Source organism: Diaphorina citri, unplaced genomic scaffold, assembly GCF_000475195.1.
Source record: "Diaphorina citri unplaced genomic scaffold, Diaci psyllid genome assembly version 1.1 scaffold234, whole genome shotgun sequence".
Classification (NCBI taxonomy): Eukaryota; Metazoa; Arthropoda; class Insecta; order Hemiptera; family Psyllidae; genus Diaphorina; species Diaphorina citri.
Window position 1 is genome coordinate 11,630 of NW_007377671.1, and position 19,877 is coordinate 31,506.

Below are 19,877 nucleotides of genomic sequence, written 5' to 3' on the forward strand. Positions count from 1 at the left end.
TTCTTTAACACATAGGTACGTTTTACTAACTTAGGGCCACTTGACCGCACAACGCCCCGGGTGAGTCGGAGCACTCCCTTTTACTCATCGAACTACCTGTACATTTTACGCGTATCGCTGGCACGGTCGTACCCATCCATTAGTACCAACAATCTCTAACTAACTCTATGAAATAAAGCCCTTTCTTAGGATGTTAAGACGTCACTCGTGCGTTTCAACACTGTATTATTGTGTTTCTTTGACGTTAAATGGTAAAAAAAAAAAAAAAAAACAAAAAAAAATGTAATCTTAGGAGGCGCCCATTCTTAGCTGTAGGCGCCCGATTACCGCCTGAGACTACCTCTTTACTTTGACACTAATCGAGGAAAAAGACTGCATGTATGGCACCAATTCATATTCATTCCATGCAGTATCCATTGTCATGGATGGAGGTCCCGCGGCTGTGCCGGCGCAAGTATCATAAAAAAGAGTAAGAAGCCTAGATCTAGACGCTCTGGACCCCGCCGGGAATCGAACCCGGGTCTCCCGCGTGCAAGGCGAGTGCAGTGACCACTATACGCCATGGGAGCTGACTGGGGAGGATTTTATCCTAAACGGAACATGTTCGTTCTCGCGGAACGGCTGGCTTTTTCCTTTCTTATCTTCCTTCTCTATTCAATTTCGGGACGATTAGACTTTAGCAGTTACCGTTCCCTTTATCAAACCTCTTTAAAAAAATGTCCCTCAGAACGAAAATGCATGTTGCGAAATGTTCGCTCAAAATGAACGAAAGGTGGGGTAAAAAAGTATCAATGTAATGAAGCCATGTTTGGAAAAGTAAAATCCAAACATGGCTTCATTACATTGATACCACCCGCATCTTATTATTTTTGCCATGTACATAGGTAGGTGATAGGTATACTTTGGCTAAACCTGGTTTTCAAGGTTGGCCATTTCTGTATTGAACACAACAACATGGTTTGGTCTGGATTAGATGTAAATGAATGTAAAGGTTCCTACATACCTACGTACAACACGAGCGATCAGTCCATTGTCCTCAGTACCTATAAACGGATTTGAGTAAAATAAGAGTGCCGGTACTATGGTCAAGGCTCCGTTGAGGATGCTTCTATTCATTAGCTTCTCAGTATAAACGGATTGGAATCAAATAATAGGTACTTAGTGTTTACACAGTACAAGGATTCATAGTGAGGTCTATGTTTTAACTCGGCCGTTTTGCATTTGGTTTAGATGTTTGTTTGAATGTTCGATTGCTCGATGCAATCATCGCTGTTCTTGGACTGGGGGCACGCTTTACACGACAAGTCCATTTCGTGGATTCGTGCAATGGATTTTGATGGAAATTCTGCAGAGTCACAAAATGGACTGTGTTTTGGATTAGGATTTAGACTCTTTTTCATTTCAGGTCATTTAAACTTTCAGATAATACTCGTATGTCGTGTGTAGACACCTTTAAGAGAAGTAGCAACAGCTACTCAATAGAGAAGGGTGAAAGTTTCAAGGTAGACCAGAGGTACTGGGTTCAAACCCACTCTAAGGTACATAATGTTTAATGTCATAATGTATTTGTGAACACCTATTTAGATTAGGATTGACCTCTTTGTCGTGTGTAGACACCTTTAAGAGAAGTAGCAACAGCTAACCAATAGAGAAGGGTGAAAGTTTCAAGGTAGACCAGAGGTACTGGGTTCAAACCCACTCTAGTGAACACCTATTTAGATTAGGATTGACCTCTTTGTCGTGTGTAGACACCTTTACCTTTAAGAGAAGTAGCAACAGCTAACCAATAGAGAAGGGTGAAAGTTTCAAGGTAGACCAGAGGTACTGGGTTCAAACCCACTCTAAGGTACATAATGTTTAATGTCATAATGTAGTACATTTAATGTTTTGTGTGGCAAACACTTGAAGCGTCTACACCCAAATGTAATCACTGTTACTCCATCCCAGGATAGGCAAAACTCAGCCATCCCAGGATAGGCAAAACTCAGCCATCCCAGGATAGGCAAAACTCAGCCATCCCAGGATAGGCAAAACTCAGCCGTCCCAAGATAGGGACAACTCAGCCATCCCAGGATAGGCAAAACTCAGCCATCCCGATTAATCCTTATAAAACCAGCCTTTCTCCTATACCCTCTTCTCCTCTCTTCAATTTCGGGACGATAAGACTTCCGCTGTTACAGTTCACTTTACTTTCAAACCTCTTGAAAAATTGAATAAAAATACCCATGATGATGTGAAGAATTTCATATTTCACCAATGTGTAGGTAGTAATTACCCAATTAGAAAAATATGGAAAAAATGGATATGATGATTGATTCTACCTCGCTATTTCACCTCAGGCTCTAAAGTTCTGGGCCTACACAACATAGAGTTCATTGATACCTCAAGATCACCTACTCACATCTCACTGTTACCATTACCACTGCAAGTAGCTCTGGTTTCAGCCAAAACATAAAGTTATGCAATGCAACTTTTTATCTTATTGTAGCTTTACAAAGAGAAACATAATGATAATCCCCCCAAAAAATACCACTTCGTGGCATAAAAAAGACCCCGCCAAGTCGTTCCTCCCAAAATAAATCAAAACGTATGCGTACAAACACATTGATGCGTTGCCTGCGAGAGAGCTTTGCTCGGGACATTTGATGTGACGTCATCGCCTACGGGAGCGATGCCGTGACGTCAAAGTTCACGATTTACCGGCATTTTTTTAATCGATTTATCTCGGTATTTAGAAGTCGTAGAAGAAAAAGAAAAATTCCTCATTTTTCCTGCTCTATGACTTTGAAACATCACCCAAGTAAGCGCAACTGATCTATTGATCATACTACTAGTCAGCCGGCCTAGAATCAAATCCGGAATAGGTGCATTATTATTTTGTGACAAATTCTTTATACGCCCACAGGTGAATTAGGTGCTCAATTTAGAACATAACTTGAACAATCATTAATGTATCTCTCAACATAGAGTTCATTGATACCTCAAGATCACCTACTCACATCTCTCTCTCTCTGATTGCAAAACTTCAAATATTAATCCTCTTAAAACATCATCTACCTACCTACTCTTCTCGCATGTAGGTAAATACTTCTTTTGGAATAGGAAATAGAATAGAATAGATAATAGAATATAGAACCCGGCAGTACGTACTAAATTGTTTTGGTACTACTGGTCAGCCGGCCTAGAATCAAATCCGGAATAGGTGCATTATTATTTTGTGACAAATTCTTTATACGCCCACAGGTGAATTAGGTGCTCAATTTAGAACATAACTTGAACAATCATTAATGTATCTCTCAACATAGAGTTCATTGATACCTCAAGATCACCTACTCACATCTCTCTCTCTCTGATTGCAAAACTTCAAATATTAATCCTCTTAAAACATCATCTACCTACCTACTCTTCTCGCATGTAAATACTTCTTTTGGAATAGAAAATAGAATAGAATAGAATATAGAACCCGGCAGTACGTACTAAATTGTTTTGGTCCTCAAAATAAAACAAAAGTGTAGGCAGATCCTATCTTAAGCCGTGAAATGGTACTTGCATTAGTCAGCATAAGAAAACTAAAATGTTATTAGGTACCTAGATATATAACCTATAGGTACTTATGGGTATGCAACTTATATTAAACCCCACGAAAACATAAAATAAATAGATTTGTACCTTATGAGTTTATGAGTATTGCATACCTCGGCTGGGATTGAAGCCACGCCCTCCTGTTAACCAGTCGAGCGCCTTGACCTCTACACCACCACAGGATACTCAGAAAAACAGTCAAATTAGCAGATACAAAACGCAAAAACCAAAGAAAACGATGTGATCAGATTAGCAAGAGCCAGAAGAATTTCTTTTTTCATGGTTGGTTACGTCCCACGCAATGTTGCCAAGCGTCCCTACGCTTTAAAAATTTGAATCTCATTATTTTTCCCGCGCACACTTTGGGGACGAATTTCTTAGAGAAGAAATACTTTTTAAAAAAAAAATCTTTTCGGATTATTTATTATTTTTGACGATCTTTACGAAAAAAATACATTTGGACAGTTATATTTTTCATGAGAATCATCAATTACTCGGTTTCGAACCCAGAACTTTTTAATTGTAAGCCCCAAGTAATTGAAAATATTACCAATCGATTTCTCGTGAAAAAATACATAAAATAGAGTATCCAATTGTACACAAATGTTGAGTTTCAAACATAACACATTTCTCGGATTTCGAACCCTTAACTTTTTAACTGTAAGTCCCAGGTGTATGAAATCACCACCAGTGAATTCCTCAGATAAAAATACATGAGTTAACATATTTGGTTTAACTAAAATACTTAATGGGGACTTTTGAGACAAGAAAAACTGTTTTTACATGTATTTTTCCTATGGCGCACATTAAAAGTGGACACACTGTATATGTAACTGCTAAGGTTTTTACTGACGACAGTATGTATTACTCTCCATCTGGCGATAAGATACCATTAAACTCAGTCAGCCTGAGTGGGACTGGCGAAAGCCAGGAGCACGCGATTGCCCGGATGTTGATCCGGATACCAACCAAGCGCGTCGTTGCTTAACTTCAGTGATCCATGAGGAACATGAGCATTCAACATGCTATCGCTGTTTGTTGCATGGACATAAATTAATGGCATTGCGATAGAAACAATGGTAGAACTAGAATCGGTTTTTAGTTACAAAGTTAATGCTACACAGAGGTTCATTGATTCCTAATTTCCTATTAGAATCATCTTGGCAGTTAAGATCATGACCGGGACCATAAAACAAAACACCTCTATCCTCTATCTAATGAGCAAATGACTCATAATGAGTAGGAGTCAAATGTTCACATCGCTCATTAACAGTCATCAGATCTCATAATATGTACCTATCTTAATCTTGAAACAGGAAATCGCTTGATTCCTGGGTCAGTTTTTTGCTGAAGAATATTGAAATCCGTTCTTGAAACCGATGCTATGAGGTAAGGTGCCCACTCAAAATTTATTGGACAAAATATTCCATGTCCAGATGTGTTGAGGAAACTAGGAAAGTCCAGTTATTTTCTTGTTCGTCACTATAAGGCGGGTATTGATGTGATATTCAGATAAGATGTCTGTGATAACTAGAAGTGGGTCCAGTTATTTTCTTGTTCGTCACTATAAGGCGGGTATTGATGTGATATTCAGATAAGATGTCTGTGATAACTAGAAGTGGATGGCGGGGTAGCTACAGCTACACATAACTAACGGTTTACGTACGTAGGTTTCTAATAATTAGTTTGTACTGGAGTCACAAGTGCCCTGAATAAGAGTAAAATCCAATATTTTAAATCAATTTACGGAGAGAGAGAGAGAGAGAGAGAGAGAGAGAGAGAGAGAGAGAGAGAGAGAGAGAGAGAGAGAGAGAGAGAGAGTACGTACGTACGTAGGTTTCTAATAATTAGTTTGTACTGGAGTCACAAGTGCCCTGAATAAGAGTATAATCCAATATTTTAAATCAATTTACGAAGAGAGAGAGAGAGAGCGAGCGAGAGAGAGGTTTGACAGACAGAGGGAACTACTCGTAAACTGAAGTGGTCTTATACTATTGTGAAATTGAAGAAAGAAAGAGGAAAGGATAGGTAAAACTCAGCCATCCCAGGATAGGCAAAACTCAGCCATCCCAGGATAAGCAAAACTCAGCCATCCCAGGATAGGCAAAACTCAGCCATCCCAGGATAGGCAAAACTCAGCCATCCCAGGATAGGCAAAACTCAGCCAGATTGGTGATAGTTCATAATTACAGGCAGTTCTCACAAACAGTATTCGATAGCTATTTACAGACGAATAATAGTTACAAGCTATTTACCCACACAAGAACAATAGTTACCTTACCTACACAGGCAACCAATCAACAAAAAATAACTATCGGTACCTACCTACTAACCAACAGAATAAAATCATTAACGATTACCTTCAAACCTCAAATAATCTGTGCGTGATTATTATGATTACGCGTAAACCTAAACTACCTACTCGTAGTACTCGTACATCTTTTGTATTTTGGATATTTTCCTCATTATACCACAGTAGCGTAGTAATAGTAAGTAATAGATGATGTTGTGATGTAGCTGTCATTTGGTCCAAGTATTGAGAGATTGCCTAGAAATAGAAGTAGGTATACACGGGTTTAAGTCTCGGAAGTAGGTATAGGTAGGATTTTGTCACTATTTAACTTAAAGTTGAAAAAATACTCATGCCTGAGGCCCACCAAAGAGAATAACACCATTTCATCCCCTTTTGTTGTTGTTGTTGTTGTTGTTGTTGTCGTTGTTGTTGTTGTTGTTGTTGTTGTTGTTGTTGTTGTTGTTGTTGTTGTTGTTGTTGTGTATGTAACTGCTAAGGTTATTACTGACGACAATATGTATTACTCTCCGTCCGGCGACAAGGCGACTATTAAACTCAGTAAGTCTGAGTGGGACTGGCGAAAGCCAGAAGCACGCGATTGCCGAGATATTGATAGTCACCCATCCGGATACCAACCAAGCGCGTCGTTGCTTAACATCAGTGATCCATGAGGAACATGAGCATTCAACATGCTATCGGTGTTTGTTGCATGGACATAAATTAATGGCATTGCGATAGAAACAATGGTAGAACTAGAATCGGTTTTTGTTTACAAAGTTAATGCTACACAGAGGTTCATTGATTCCTAATTTCCTATTAGAATCATCTTGGCAGTTAGATCATAACCGGGACCAAATATAAACACAACACCTCTATCCTCTGTCTAATGAGCAAATGACTCATAATGAGTAGGAGTCAAATGTTTACATCGCTCATTAACAGTCATCAGATCTCATAATATGTACTTATATTAATCTTGAAACAGGAAATCGCTTGATTCCTGGGTCAGTTTTTTGCTGAAGAATATTGAAATCCGTTCTTGAAACCGATGCTATGAGATTAAAATCATCTTGGCAGTTAAATCATGACCGGGACCAAATATAAACACAACACCTCTATCCTCTATCTAATGAGCAAATGACTCATAATGAGTAGGAGTCAGATGTTTACATCGCTCATTAACAGTCATCAGATCTCATATGTACTTATCTTAATCTTGAAACAGGAAATCGCTTGATTCCTGGGTCAGTTTTTTGCTGAAGAATATTGAAATCCGTTCTTGAAATCCCGTAGGCGATGACGTCACATCAAATGTCCCGAGCAAAGTTCTCTCGCAGGCAACGCATCAATGTGTTTGTACGCATACGTTTCTGCGCATTTCTTTCTGCTCCTGCGCTAGCGCGCTTGCATAGTGGCGCTACCTAACGGACAAAAAAAAAAAAACAACTGCGTAAAGCCTGACGTCACACATACATATTTGAACTCTTTCATTAGAACGGAAAATTAAAATTGAATTTTCGACCTTTTACAGTTATTTTTCCGGAGTTTTGACCTCAGATTTGGATTTTTCCCAACTTTTTACATAGGAATCGACCATTTAGGTATTTATAACTTTTACCCATTTGCAACTGCTCCATTATGTGAACTAAGAATGACCCGAAAAACATGAAAATAAGTTTAAGCAAATTCAATTTTTATGAACGCCTGATATTTATTTGAGTATGCAACGTGGAACGAAACAAAAGAAGAGAAGTACCTAACTTCGCACCTTCTTGTCTTCCTACTTATACTAATTTTATTGTCGCGTAGGTATTAAGGTGCATAAGTACCTACCTACCTATTTCGTGAGACCCCACTATAATCTACATCTCATTTCCTCCCCAGGTTGGTTCTCAAGAAGCACTCCAGCAGTGATAACTCCACCGCGTGGTCCCCGGTGATCTCCACACCCAAGGGCGGGGGTTCGAACCTCGTCCTCCTAGATCTGGCGGTAGGAGATCAGCTGGGTGTCTGGACAGAGGGGAGTGGCGCTCTACTTACCACTCAGGATGCTGAGATACATGTGACGTCATTCTCTGGATTCCGAATCTCCAAGAACGCCAAGAATGAACTCAAATCATAAGAATGAACTCAAATCATAGACGTCACTACGTCGGGGTGATGGTCATCTGGGATAGCACGAATCCCACTTTAAAGACTGTCTTGTGTAGCTCGGAATTGGGATATTTCAAAATAGAGCCGGAGCGAAGGAGAGGGAGGCCACTTTGAGTACAAATAATATTGAAATCATAAGAATGAACTCAAATCATAAGAATGAACTCAAATCATAGACGTCACAACGTCGGGGTGATGGTCATCTGGGATAGCACGAATCCCGCTTTATAGACCGTCTTGTGTAGCTCGGAATTGGGATATTTCAAAATAGAGCCGGAACGAAAGAGAGGGAGGCCACTTTGAGTACAAAATTACAAATAATATTACAGTCAAACCTGTATAAGTTCCCACTGATCCAGGTTTCTCAGTTAAAAAAGTGTCCTACTTAGAAAGGTTGCCATGGAGGGGCCACGATTTTTTCCCAGTTATCCAGGTTTCCCACTTAGACAGGTTCGACTGTACCATGAAAAACATGAGAATGTTGTCGCCAGCGATGAGGCGGATACCACGGTGAATACACCAGTTCCCAATGGATCACTCAAGTTAAGCAACGTTCTGTGTGTTTGATGTCCGGATGGGTGACCATTTGGACAATCACGTACTAATGGCTTTTCCCTATTCATTCTGGGTGAGGTTAGTGTTAGTATGCGAGTAGCTTGTCGTCGAATGGAGGGTATAATACTAAAGAGCTTATTAGTCACTCATACAGTAACCTTGAATTTTTTTTTTTTTTTTACGATAGGTACCTATCGAATGCTAGGTGAGTCTTAAATATATTTATTTATTCAGTAGGTAGTTACCTACTTAGGTACCTTCTTCAAATCTTCCTGCATGTTATACCGCACCAACTGTGTTTCGTACTTTTTATTGCATTTTCGTTTTCGTATTGCATTGTGATCGCTTGATGTTTGCTATCTTTCCATCTATTAATTGTTTATTATTACCTATCTACAATTATTATTAATTATTATCTTGATTGGTCAGTTCTATGTTGTTTGCCTGCTTCATATTCTGTTCATGCATCTTATTGCATGATCATTATCTTCTGACCACTGTCCACTATTTTATTGTTTAATACAAAATGCATATCATTTTTTCCTTAGTCTTCTGAATTGTTTGTTTTATCTTTTGTTCTCTATGTTTTAATTTCTTCTTGGTCTGTCTCTTTACGTAGTTTGTAGGTAAGTACCTATTGTTCATTCACTATTCAGCTATAGTTTTTTTCTTTTTTCCTATGTGCACTGCATGGATAAGTCCAAAACACTCTAATCGTAAATTTATTGTTTTGATGAGTTTTTTACCAATGTGATTTCTTTTCTCTGTAATTTTATGGTTAGGCCTGAAATAATAGTGAGTAGTCATGTATTATACCTACCTAGGTTTATAGGTAGGTACCCATACATACCTTCTTTTGAATGATTCTACCAAACTAGAACTTAGGTAGGTACTGAGTATCTACCTAATCAATCTAATCATCTAATAAGTCTATTTTGTACATAATGGTATGATTATGGTATGTTTTGTACATAATGGTATGAGTAGGTCTGTATTGTGTTTTTAATACCCGTAGGTAGGTAGTTGTCATTGTAATAATTATAATTATCTAATTGAATACGGTAGGTCTGTATTGTGTTTTTAATACCCGTAGTAGGTAGTTGTCATTGTAATAATTATAATTATCTAATTGAATACGCACTTATTTTGTTTATGTGTTTTTTATTAATCTTTTAATAAACATTCCTAATTATGTATGCCTCATCCAAAATATTTTTGTATTTCTTCTCACCACTGTCTAAGACAGTCTGTCTTATTAATTTCTTCACTTTTTGAGATGCTTTACACTACGCATTTATTGCATGATCATTATCTTCTGACCACTGTCCACTATTTTATTGTTTAATACAAAATGCATATCATTTTTTCCTTAGTCTTCTGAATTGTTTGTTTTATCTTTTGTTCTCTAAGATTTATTTTCTTCTTGGTCTGTCTCTTTACGTAATTTGTAGGTAAGTATTGTTCATTCACTATTCAGCTATAGTTTTTTCTTTTTTCCTATGTGCACTGCATGGATAAGTCCAAAACACTCTAATCGTAAATTTACCAATGTGATTTCTTTTCTCTGTAATTTTATGGTTAGGCCTGAAATAATAATAGTGAGTAGTTATGTATTATACCTACCTAGGTTTATAGGTACCCATACATACCTTCTGTTGAATGATTCTACCAAACTAGAACTTAGGTAAGTACTGAGTATCTACCTAATCAATCTAATCATCTAATAAGTCTATTTTGTACATAATGGTATGATTATTTGATTATGGTATGATTTGTACATAATGGTATGAGTAGGTCTGTATTGTGTTTTTAATACCCGTAGGTAGGTAGTTGTCATTGTAATAATTATAATTATCTAATTGAATACGCACTTATTTTGTTTATGTGTTTTTTTATTAATCTTTTAATAAACATTCCTAATCATGTATGCCTCATTCAAAATATTTTTGTATTTCTTCTCACCACTGTCTAAGACAGTCTGTCTTATTAATTTCTTCACTTTTTGAGATGCTTTACACTACGCAACTTGTAAGTATAAGTACTTTGCATTTCTTTATGTCCTTCCTTTTAGCAACAATATATTTTGTTAACAGAACTAATAAATTGGATTTGGATTTTTTTCTTTTTTATGTGTTTTACGATTATGTACAAGTATTCTCTTGTGTTCTCTTTATTTTGATAATCTTGCATGATTCCATTTAATAATGAATTGTATATTTTTTCCCGCGTATTTATTTTGCATGCTATTCTTGAGTTTCATCTCCCTTTCTTTTGCATGCTTTTTTTGTATGATTCCATCCTTGTGCAATTAATTTTGTCTTGTTCTTCGTGTTCTCTTTCTTTTGATAATCTTGCATGTATCCATTTAATAATGAATTGTATATTTTTTCCCTCGTATTTATTTTTCATGCTATTCTTGAGTTTCATCTCCCTTTCTTTTGCATGCTTTTTTTGTATGATTCCATCCTTGTGCAATTAATTTTGTCTTGTTCTTTTACGTGCTCTTTATGTTGTGTTTTATCTTATCTTTTTTGTATGCTCTTTTGTGTGATTCCATTTAAACAATACCTGTTTGTGAAATTATTTTTGTATTTTTATATTGCATACCTTTTTATGTTTTATCTTGTTTTCTTTTGTATGCTCTTTTTATTTTATCTTTTTTCTGCATGATCTTGACCTTTATGTTTCTTTTTTCTTCCCCTTCTTCTTTAGCGTGCTCTTGTTGTGTTTTATCTTATTTTCATTTGTATGCTTTTTTGTTGGTTTTATCTTTTCTTCTACATGATATTTAGATGCCTATATGTTTTATGTTTAATTTTTCTTTTTTCTTTCGCATGCTCTTTATGTGTTATACCTACGTGTATCTTATTTTCTTCTCTCTGGTCTTTGTGTGTTTTATTTTATTTTTGCATGCTTTTTTTTGTATTTTATCTTATTTTCATTTGTATGATCTTTTTGTTTTATTTTTTCTTCTGCATGATCTTGATTTTTATCGGTGTTTCTTCTTCTTCTTTTTTCTTCTTCTTTCGCATGCTCTTTATGTGTTATACGTATATCTTGTTTTCTTCTCTCTGGTCTTTGTGTGTTTTATTTTTGCATGCTCTTTTTTGTATTTTATCTTATTTTCATTTGTATGATCTTTTTGTTTTATCTTTTCTTCTGTATGATCTTGATCTTTATCGGTGTTTCTAATATTCTTCTTTTTTCTTCTTCTTTTGCGTGCTCTTTATGTGTTTCATCTTGTATTATTCTCTATGCTCTTTTTTGTGTGTTTTATCTTTTTTCTTTCTGCATAATCTTTGTGTTTTTTTTCTTCTGTATGATATTTATGTGTTTTATGTTTTTTTTTATTTTTTTCTTTCTTTCGCATGCTCTTGCTGTATTTTATCTTGTTTTCTTTTGCATGCTCTTTCCTGTATTTTATAATCTTATTTTCACTTGTTCTTCTTTCGCGTGCTCTTTATGTGTTTCATCTTGTATTCTTCTCTATGCTCTTTTTTGTCTTTTATCTTATATCCTTTTGCATGCTCTTTTTTGTGTGTTTTATCTTTTTTCTTTCTGCATAATCTTTGTGTTTTTTTTCTTCTGTATGATATTTATGTGTTTTATGTTTTGTTTTATCTTTTTTCTTTCTGCATAATCTTTGTGTTTTTTTTTCTTTTGTATGATATTTATGTGTTTTTTGTTTTTTTATTTTTTTCTTTCTTTCTTTCGCATGCTCTTGCTGTATTTTATCTTGTTTTCTTTTGCATGCTCTTTCCTGTATTTTATAATCTTATTTTCACCATTTTTTTCTTTCTTTCTTTCTTTCTTTCTTTCGCATGCTCTTGCTGTATTTTATCTTGTTTTCTTTTGCATGCTCTTTCCTGTATTTTATAATCTTATTTTCACTTATATGCTCTTTTTGTTTTATCTTTTCCTCTGCGTAATCTTTATGTTTTTTTTTTCTTCTTCTTCTTCTTCTTCTTCTTCTTTCTTTCTTTCGTATGGTCTTGTTGTGTTTTATCGTTTCTTTCTGCATGATCTTCATGAGATTTTATGTTTTTTATTTTCTTTCTTTTGCATGCTCTTGTTGTATTTTATCTTCTTTTCTTCTGCATGATCTTTGTGTTTTTCTTCTTTTGTATGCTATCTTTTTTTCCCTTTTGCATGCATGATGATGATTAAGGACTTACGCTGTATGTCACCCTTGGATATTTTCCCGGTCAAAGGGGAAAGTATTCAATGACCAGGCGAGTATGCTCTTTGTGTTTTCTTTTCTTGTTTTATCTTGGTCTCTTCTGCATGATCTATATTTCCTTTCGCATGCTCTTGTTGTGTTTTATCTTCTTTCCTTCTGCATGATCTTTATGTGTTTTGCATGAATCAACAAAAAATAACTAGAGGTACCTACTTAACCAACAGAATAAAATCATTAACGATTACCTTCAAACCTCAAATAATCTGTGCGTGATTATTATGATTACGCGTAAACCTAAACTACTCGTACATCTTTTGTATTTTGGATATTTTCCTCATTATACCTACCACAGTAGCGTAGTAAGTAATAGATGATGTTGTGATGTAGCTGTCATTTTGTCCAAGTATTCAGAGATTGTCTAGAAATAGAAGTAGGTACAGGTACACGGGTTTAAGTCCCGGAAGTAGGTAGGTAGGATTTTGTCACTATTTAACTTAAAGTTGAAAAGATACTCATGCCTGAGGCCCACCAAAGAGAATAACACCATTTTATCCCCTTTTGTTGTTGTTGTTTTTGTTTTTAGTTCATTTCATCTAACAATTCTTTCACAAGCTCAATGAACCTAGAGCTGAATCCTCCTCGTCTAAAACTTTAGCAAACTTAACTTTTGATTCCAGCATGCTCCCCCTCTACATTCTACTCACTCTGGCGGGTAGCCTAACCCTCGCCCGGTGCGTTTTTGTTGTTGTTGTTTTTTTTTTAGTTCATTTCATCTAACAATTCTTTCACTAGCTCAATGAACCTAGAGCTGAATCCTCCTCGTCCAAAACTTTAGCAAACTTAACTTTTGATTCCAGCATGCTCCCCCTCTACATTCTACTCACTCTGGCGGGTAGCCTAACCCTCGCCCGGTCAGCTAATCCAGACCCCCCTCGCTCTACATCACCGCGACGAGGTCTCTCCGCCACGCAGGATTGTAACGGGCCCGTAGCATTCTCTGGTACGGGCGGGGTGCAACATCCCTCCCGCCTGGTAGCCTATAGGAGAACCCTGGCTGAGGCAGGCGTGGGATGGAACCAGGAGACCGGGGAATTCACGGTGCATTGTCCCGGACTCTACCAGATGACATTCGCCGGCCTTACCGAGCCTGGTGCGAAGTAAGTGAGAGTAGGGTCGAGCCCATATGGAACTCGAAATGATGGTACCCACCAGACTAATTTGTGTCAGCTCAGTTAGCTTGGAGTTAGAGCGTAGCACCTGTCTATACCAGATGACATTCGTCGGCCTTACCGAGCCTGGTGCTAAGTAAGTGAGAGTAGGGTTGAGCCCATATGGAACTCGAAATGATGGTACCCACCAGACTAATTTGTGTCAGCTCAGTTAGCTTGGAGTTAGAGCGTAGCACCTGTCTTCTGAACGCTAGGTCACGGTTTGAACGAGACGAGAGAGGTATACTATACCAGCCTCCTTCGATTTCCTCGCAATAATTTCTGCAGACAAGAATACGTAATCGTATTGAATATTCATAAAAAAAAACTGTTGGTTCAGGGTCTTCTTGAGGAGCCCACACCCAGGGCAAACAAGGCCGGTTGAGCCCACCTGTGACCGGCCCTGAGTGAGTATAGTTAGCATAGTGAATAACAATCCAGAACACCAAGTCCCCAGAGGAACAACATAAATATAGTCATACCTATATTTATGTATTTTGATTCGGACAACAAAATAACAAATCCATTAGAAATAACTATGGCGATTGCAATATGCCTAGAGGCCTGAAACATAGTTGGCACATACTGTTTTTGAATAACAATCAAGACATCAAGAGTATTAAAACGAACTGTCGGGAAAGTATTGCTCTATTGTTAAGGTCTATAATGAGATTAATGAGAGATACATTAATGATTGTTCAAGTTATGTTCTAAATTGAGCACCTAATTCACCTGTGGGCGTATAAAGAATGATTGCATGCAAGTATGATTTGTAAAATCAATTTTGTATTTTTCTTTTCTTTTGCATGTTGTGTTTCTGTTTTCATTATGTTCTTTTGAGATAATTTCTTTTCATCTTCTTCTTGTGTGATTCTACCTATCTGAGAGTGTAATTTGAAAATTTTCTTTTTTCTCTTTCTTTCGTTTTTCGATTTCATTTGCATGGTCTGATTTCAGGTGATTTTTTTTTTTCTTTTTTCGCAAATGAAATAGAAAATTTTATGGATAGAATCACATAATCTACCTATTCATAAAATTTCTTTACTTTTTCTATTTCATATGCTCGGCCGTGGAGCGATAGATTCTTTTTCAGATGCAGAACCATTTCCAGTTCAATCGAAAGATCCCATGAGTTCTCCAACTAACGTCAGATTCAAGGCCGAATCATCTGGAGGCCAAAATACAATGAATCTGATATTAGTCTGCACTCTGGATTTCTACGTTATGTCCATGATTCAATATGCCCCATTTTTAGAGGTCTATAATGAGATTAATGAGAGATAGGTACATTAATGATTGTTCAAGTTATGTTCTAAATTGAGCACCTAATTCACCTGTGGGCGTATAAAGAATTTGTCACAAAATAATAATGCACCTATTCCGGATTTGATTTTAGGCCGGCTGACTACTAGCTACTAGTATGATCAATAGATCAGTTGCGCTTACTTGGGTGATGTTTCAAAGTTATAGAGTAGGAAAAATGAGGACCAACGGAATTTTTCTTTTTCTTCTACGACTTCTAGATCCCGAGATAAATCGATTTACTTTTTGTATTATTGCATGCAAGTATGATTTGTAAAATAAATTTTGTATTTTTCTTTTCTTTTGTATGTTGTGTTTCTGTTTTCATTATGTTCTTTCGAGATAATTTCTTTTCATATTCTTGTGTGATTCTATCTGAGAGTGTAATTTGAAATTTTTCTTTTTTCTCTTTCTTTCATTTTTCGATTTCATTTGCATGGTCTGATTTCAGATGATTTTTTTTTCTTTTTTCGCAAATGAAATAGAAAATTTTATGGATAATCTACCTATTCATAAAATTTCTTTACTTTTTCTATTTCATTTGCTCGGCCGTGGAGCGATAGATTCTTTTTCAGGTGCAGGACCGTTTCCAGTTCAATCGAAAGATCCCATGAGTTCTAAAACCAACTTCAGAATCAAGGCCGAATCATCTGGAGGCCAAAATACAATGAATCTGATATTAGTCTGCACTCTGGATTTCTACGTTATGTCCATGATTCAATAAGAAGGTTAGTTCTGATCAGTCAGTCCCTTTGATTTATTATAGAATTATCGGAGGTTTTCCTTCCTTCCAGGGGTAAACTTCATCTTAAACAGACAAGATTCTGATACAAGGGGAAAGAGAGTGGTGGTAGAAAACTAAGCCACTGGATGGGCCGACAATTGATTTGTCCGAAGTTGATACTCGAAAGAGCCAGGGGTAAACTTCATCTTAAACAGACAAGATTCGTTCCCGATATAGTTAGCTTTCTATCTACATGATTATAAGGAGGACATCCTTTTCTCTTTTGTTTCGGACGATAAGACCTCAGTTGTTACAGTTCCCTCCATCAAACTCCTTCAAAAAGAAAAAAATCCCATTGTTTCAAATGTCTTCATCAATCCTTACATAACCAGCTGGTGGCGGTGTCAAATTTCTATAGAATTATCGGAGGTTCCATTCCTTACAGGGGTAAATTTCATCTTAAACAGACAAGATTCGTTCTCGAAATAGTTAAGCTTTCTATCTACATAATTATAAGGAGGACATCCTTTTCTCTTCTGTTTCGGACGATGAGACCTCAGATGTTGAAGTTCCCTCTATCAAACTCCTTCAAAAAGAAAAAAATCCCATTGTTTCAAATGTCTTCATCAATCCTTACATAACCAGCTGGTGGCGGAACGAAACAAAAGAAGTGAAGTACCTAACTTCGCACCTTCTTGTCTTCCTACTTATAGGTAGGTACTAATTTTACTGTCGCGTAGGTATTAGTTCCATAAGTACCTACCTATTTCGTGAGACCCCACTATAATCTACATCTCATTTCCTCCCCCAGGTTGGTTCTTAAGAAGCACTCCAGCAGTGATAACTCCACCGCGTGGTCCCCGGTGATCTCCACACCCAAGGGCGGGGGTTCGAACCTCGTCCTCCTAGTGTCAAATTTGCATACCTTTACTTACTTCTCATGTTTTCTTTGACAGGTGGATTCAGAGCCAGGTTGAGTGAGTTGATTTATTCCAGGAGTGTCTATGTCTATGTCTACTATCTACACACAATATTAACTTCATTCCTCCAGTCAAGTACTTGCTGCGGTGTATGAGATATACTGTCCATCAGATCTAAACAGTTAAAAAAATCCTGTAGCAAAGATTTTCCCAGGCCATCCAAAGAGACAACAGCCTGAGGCATCAGGACCTCTATGACTGGATGTTATCCTGAAATTGAACGGTATCCTTTGTCTCTTGCGCGTCCACAACGGCGACCATATAGGATTGTCCACTATCTACACACAATATTAACTTCATTCCTCCAGTCGAGTACATGCTGCGGTGTACGAGTTATACTGTCCATCAGCTCTAAACAGTTGAAAGAATCCTCTAGCAAAGATTTTCCCAGGCCATCCAAAGAGACAACAATCTGAGGCATCAGGACCTCTATGACTCGATGTTATCCTGAAATTGAACGTTATCCTTTGTCTCTTGCGCGTCCACAACGGCGACCATAGGCCATTGACCCGACCCTGGCCTAGACCTTGGACCATCGACCTTCGCACCAGAGTGTCCACAGCGGCGACCATAGGCCATTGACCCGACCCTGGCCTAGACCTTGGACCATCGACCTTCGCACCAGAGTGTCCACAGCGGCGACCATAGGCCATTGACCCGGCCCTGGCCTAGACCTTGGACCATCGACCTTCGCACCAGAGTGTCCACAGCGGCGACCATAGGCCATTGACCCGACCCTGGCCTAGACCTCAGCTGGGTGTCTGGACAGAGGGGAGTGGTGCTCTACTTACCACTCAGGATGCTGAGATACATGTGACGTCATTCTCTGGATTCCGAATCTCCAAGAACGCCAAGAATGAACTCAAATCATAAGAATGAACTCAAATCATAGACGTCACTACGTCGGTGTGATGGTCATCTGGGATAGCACGAATCCCACTTTATAGACTGTCTTGTGTAGCTCGGAATTGGGATATTTCAAAATAGAGCCGGAGCGAAGGAGAGGGAGGCCACTTTGAGTACAAATAATATTACAGTCAAACCTGTCTAAGTGGGAATCCAAGGGACCGACAATTTTTTTCCCACTTATCCAGGTTTCTCAGTTAAAAAAGTGTCCTACTTAGAAAGGTTGTCATGGAGGGGCCACGATTTTTTTCCCCAGTTATCCAGGTTTCCCACTTAGATAGGTTCGACTATACCATGAAAAATATGAGAATGTTTTCGTCAACGGTGGGGCGATACCACGGTGAATACACCAGTTCCCAATGGATCACTCAAGTTAAGCAACGTTCTGTGTGTTTGATATCCGGATGGGTGACCATCTGGACAATCACGTGCTAATGGCTTTTCCCTATTCATTCTGGGTGAGGTTAGTGTTAGTATGCGAGCAGCTTGTTGCCGAATGAAGGGTAAAATACTAAAGGCCTTATTAGTCACTCATAGTTATCTTGAACTGTTTTTTTACTTTTTACGATACCTATCGAATGCTAGGTGAGTCTTAAATGTATTTATTTATTCAGTAGGTAGTTACCTACTTAGGTACCTTCTTCAAATCTTCCTGCATGCTATACCGCACCAACTGTATTTCGTACTTTTTATTGCATTTTCGTTTTCGTATTGCATTGTGATCGCTTGATGTTTTCTATCTATTAATTGTTTATTATTATCTACAATTATTATTAATTATTATCTTGATTGGTCAGTTCTATGTTGTTTGCCTGCTTCATATTCTGTGTATGCATCTTATTGCATGATCATTATCTTCTGACCACTGTCCACTATTTTATTGTTTAATACAAAATGCATATCATTTTTTCCTTAGTCTTCTGAATTGTTTGTTTTATCTTTTGTTCTCTATGATTTAATTTCTTCTTGGTCTGTCTCTTTACGTAGTTTGTAGGTAAGTATTGTTCATTCACTATTCAGCTATAGTTTTTTTTTCTTTTTTCCTATGTGCACTGCATGGATAAGTCCAAAACACTCTGATCGTAAATTTATTGTTTTGATGAGTTTTTTACCAATGTGATTTCTTTTCTCTGTAATTTTATGGTTAGGCCTGAAATAATAGTGAGTGTTTGTAGGTAAGTATTGTTCATTCACTATTCAGCTATAGTTTTTTTTTTCCTATGTGCACTGCATGGATAAGTCCAGAACACTCTAATCGTAAATTTATTGTTTTGATGAGTTTTTTACCAATGTGATTTCTTTTCTCTGAAATTTTATGGTTAGGCCTGAAATAATAGTGAGTAGTTATGTATTATACCTACCTAGGTTTATAGGTACCCATACATACCTTCTGTTGAATGATTCTACGAATGATTCTTAGGTACCCAAGTACCCATACATACCTACCTTCTTTTGAATGATTCTACCAAACTAGAACTTAGGTAGGTACTGAGTATCTACCTAATCAATCTAATCATCTAATAAGTCTATTTTGTACATAATGGTATGATTATGGTATGTTTTGTACATAATGGTATGAGTAGGTCTGTATTGTGTTTTTAATACCCGTAGGTAGGTAGTTGTCATTGTAATAATTATAATTATCTAATTGAATACGCACTTATTTTGTTTATGTGTTTTTTATTAATCTTTTAATAAACATTCCTAATTATGTATGCCTCATCCAAAATATTTTTGTATTTCTTCTCACCACTGTCTAAGACAGTCTGTCTTATTAATTTCTTCACTTTTTGAGATGCTTTACACTACGCAACTTGTAAGTACTTTGCATTTCTTTATGTCCTTCCTTTTAGCAACAATATATTTTGTTAACAGAACTAATAAATTGGATTTGGATTTTTTTCTTTGCATGCTCTTTATGTGTTTTACGATTATGTACAAGTATTCTCTTTCTTTTGATAATTCTTGCATGATTCCATTTAATAAAGAATTG

The 19,877-nt window shown here is 37.0% G+C and overlaps 1 protein-coding gene and 1 long non-coding RNA gene across 3 annotated transcripts in view; both read left to right on the forward strand.

Moving 5' to 3' along the window:
- The window catches only part of LOC103506408, a 21,491-nt gene extending 11,623 nt beyond the window's left edge, over window positions 1–9,868 (forward strand). The window contains exons 2-3 of one of the 2 annotated variants that reach the window (XR_003390701.1): window positions 8,389–9,603; window positions 9,681–9,868. This is a non-coding gene — a long non-coding RNA (uncharacterized LOC103506408). Of the gene's footprint in view, window positions 1–8,388; window positions 9,604–9,649 lie in introns of both variants that reach the window. The other variant, XR_541217.2, reaches the window with a different exon arrangement.
- A 3,716-nt stretch (window positions 9,869–13,584) lies between these two features.
- On the forward strand, window positions 13,585–17,394 carry LOC103506411. Its single transcript, XM_008470797.2, has 3 exons — window positions 13,585–13,921; window positions 16,810–16,906; window positions 17,287–17,394. The coding sequence occupies exons 1-3, from the start codon at window positions 13,623–13,625 to the stop codon at window positions 17,392–17,394; spliced, it is 504 nt and encodes a 167-aa protein (XP_008469019.1). The 5' UTR covers window positions 13,585–13,622.
- The last annotated feature ends 2,483 nt before the right edge of the window (window positions 17,395–19,877 follow it).

What these genes read in the sequence shown, in the direction of transcription:
- LOC103506411 (XM_008470797.2), top strand. Translation starts at nt 13,623, where the DNA reads ATGCTCCCCCTCTACATTCTACTCACTCTGGCGGGTAGCCTAACCCTC. An exon ending in CTTACCGAGCCTGGTGCGAA is followed by an intron (nt 13,922 to 16,809) that starts GTAAGTGAGAGT and finishes TTCCTCCCCCAG; the next exon opens with GTTGGTTCTTAAGAAGCACT. An exon ending in GTTCGAACCTCGTCCTCCTA is followed by an intron (nt 16,907 to 17,286) that starts GTGTCAAATTTG and finishes TCATTCCTCCAG; the next exon opens with TCGAGTACATGCTGCGGTGT.